We start from the raw sequence: 1,072 nt of genomic DNA on the forward strand, positions 1-1,072 counted from the left end.
CTCTGGTGAAGTAGTGATGTGCCTCTATCCATTCCACGATGTAATCGTAGCAGTACATGTCACCATTGTACCTTCGAGGGGGGAAGAAAAGGAATGAAAAACGGGTGAAAAGAGGCGGAAAAAAGACGCAAAAAAAAAGGGGGGGGTGAACGGGGGAAATGACGTATATGTACTGCACAGAAAGGGCCAATGACGGACTCCATCGAGCCAACGAGACACAGTAATTCTATCCGCAAAATTGGACAAATGTGCAGTCAGGGAGTAAATAACAAGGAACAATGAAATGACACATAACCTTTTGCAAAAATGAACGCATGACAATTAAGCAGACACGTTCGCAGATAACTACGCAATGAAGGTTCCAATGACCATTCAAGAGGGAATGAGCTATTATGTTAGTAATACGCACCGATTTGTGCTCCCTCTTCTTTTTTTTTTTTTGCGCTTTACCTGAAGGCGTTGCTTATTTTCACATCCTTGCTCGAGCTCAAAGCTTTGTAAAGGAGGGAGTTGTATTTCTTTTTATGCACAGATGAGACGTATAGTATAACTGGAAGGGTTTTGATATTCATAAAATTGCACAACTCCTTGGCATTATCAATGTTGAAGGCGTAAAAATCAATTTTTATTTTATTTTCCGCGATTATTCTTGCAACTTCGCGGAAAACGGTTATCAGGTTGCTGCACAAGGAGGAGGGGAAAGAAGTAAAAGGATATAGGGGGGGAAGTCACGAGGACCAGAAGGGTACACACACACATGCATGACGATGTTCCAATAGATCCGTGTGCACTTGGTTACTCGCACACTCGCGCGTGTGTCTGCCCCATGAGGAGCATCCCAAACAGTACTTGGAGTCCGTATCCCACTTGGCATAGACATATAGGACAAAATCGACATCAGTCTTCAAATGTAAGAAATCCTGAAAATAATTTGCGTTTTTGACATTTGGCTTACTATCAAAAGCATATATTTTTTTTGTATCCTTCTTCTCTGTGGTTAACATTCGGTGAAATTCGTGATAACTTAATTCTTTGATTTCACAAATGGCGCTTTTTAAAAGGGCATAGAACA

General features: G+C 41.2%; 1 protein-coding gene across 1 annotated transcript; it reads right to left on the reverse strand.

Annotated features, from left to right (window-relative positions):
- Positions 1-446: 446 nt before the first annotated feature.
- C922_02136 (hypothetical protein) lies at positions 447-1,004 on the reverse strand (the record flags this gene model as incomplete). The annotated part of the gene is made up of 2 exons (XM_008817735.1): positions 447-681; positions 850-1,004. The coding sequence occupies 2 exons, from the start codon at positions 1,002-1,004 to the stop codon at positions 447-449; spliced, it is 390 nt and encodes a 129-aa protein (XP_008815957.1).
- Positions 1,005-1,072: the final 68 nt, after the last annotated feature.

The sequence above is a fragment of the Plasmodium inui genome (genome assembly GCF_000524495.1).
Source record: "Plasmodium inui San Antonio 1 unplaced genomic scaffold supercont1.7, whole genome shotgun sequence".
NCBI lineage: Eukaryota > Apicomplexa > Aconoidasida > Haemosporida > Plasmodiidae > Plasmodium > Plasmodium inui.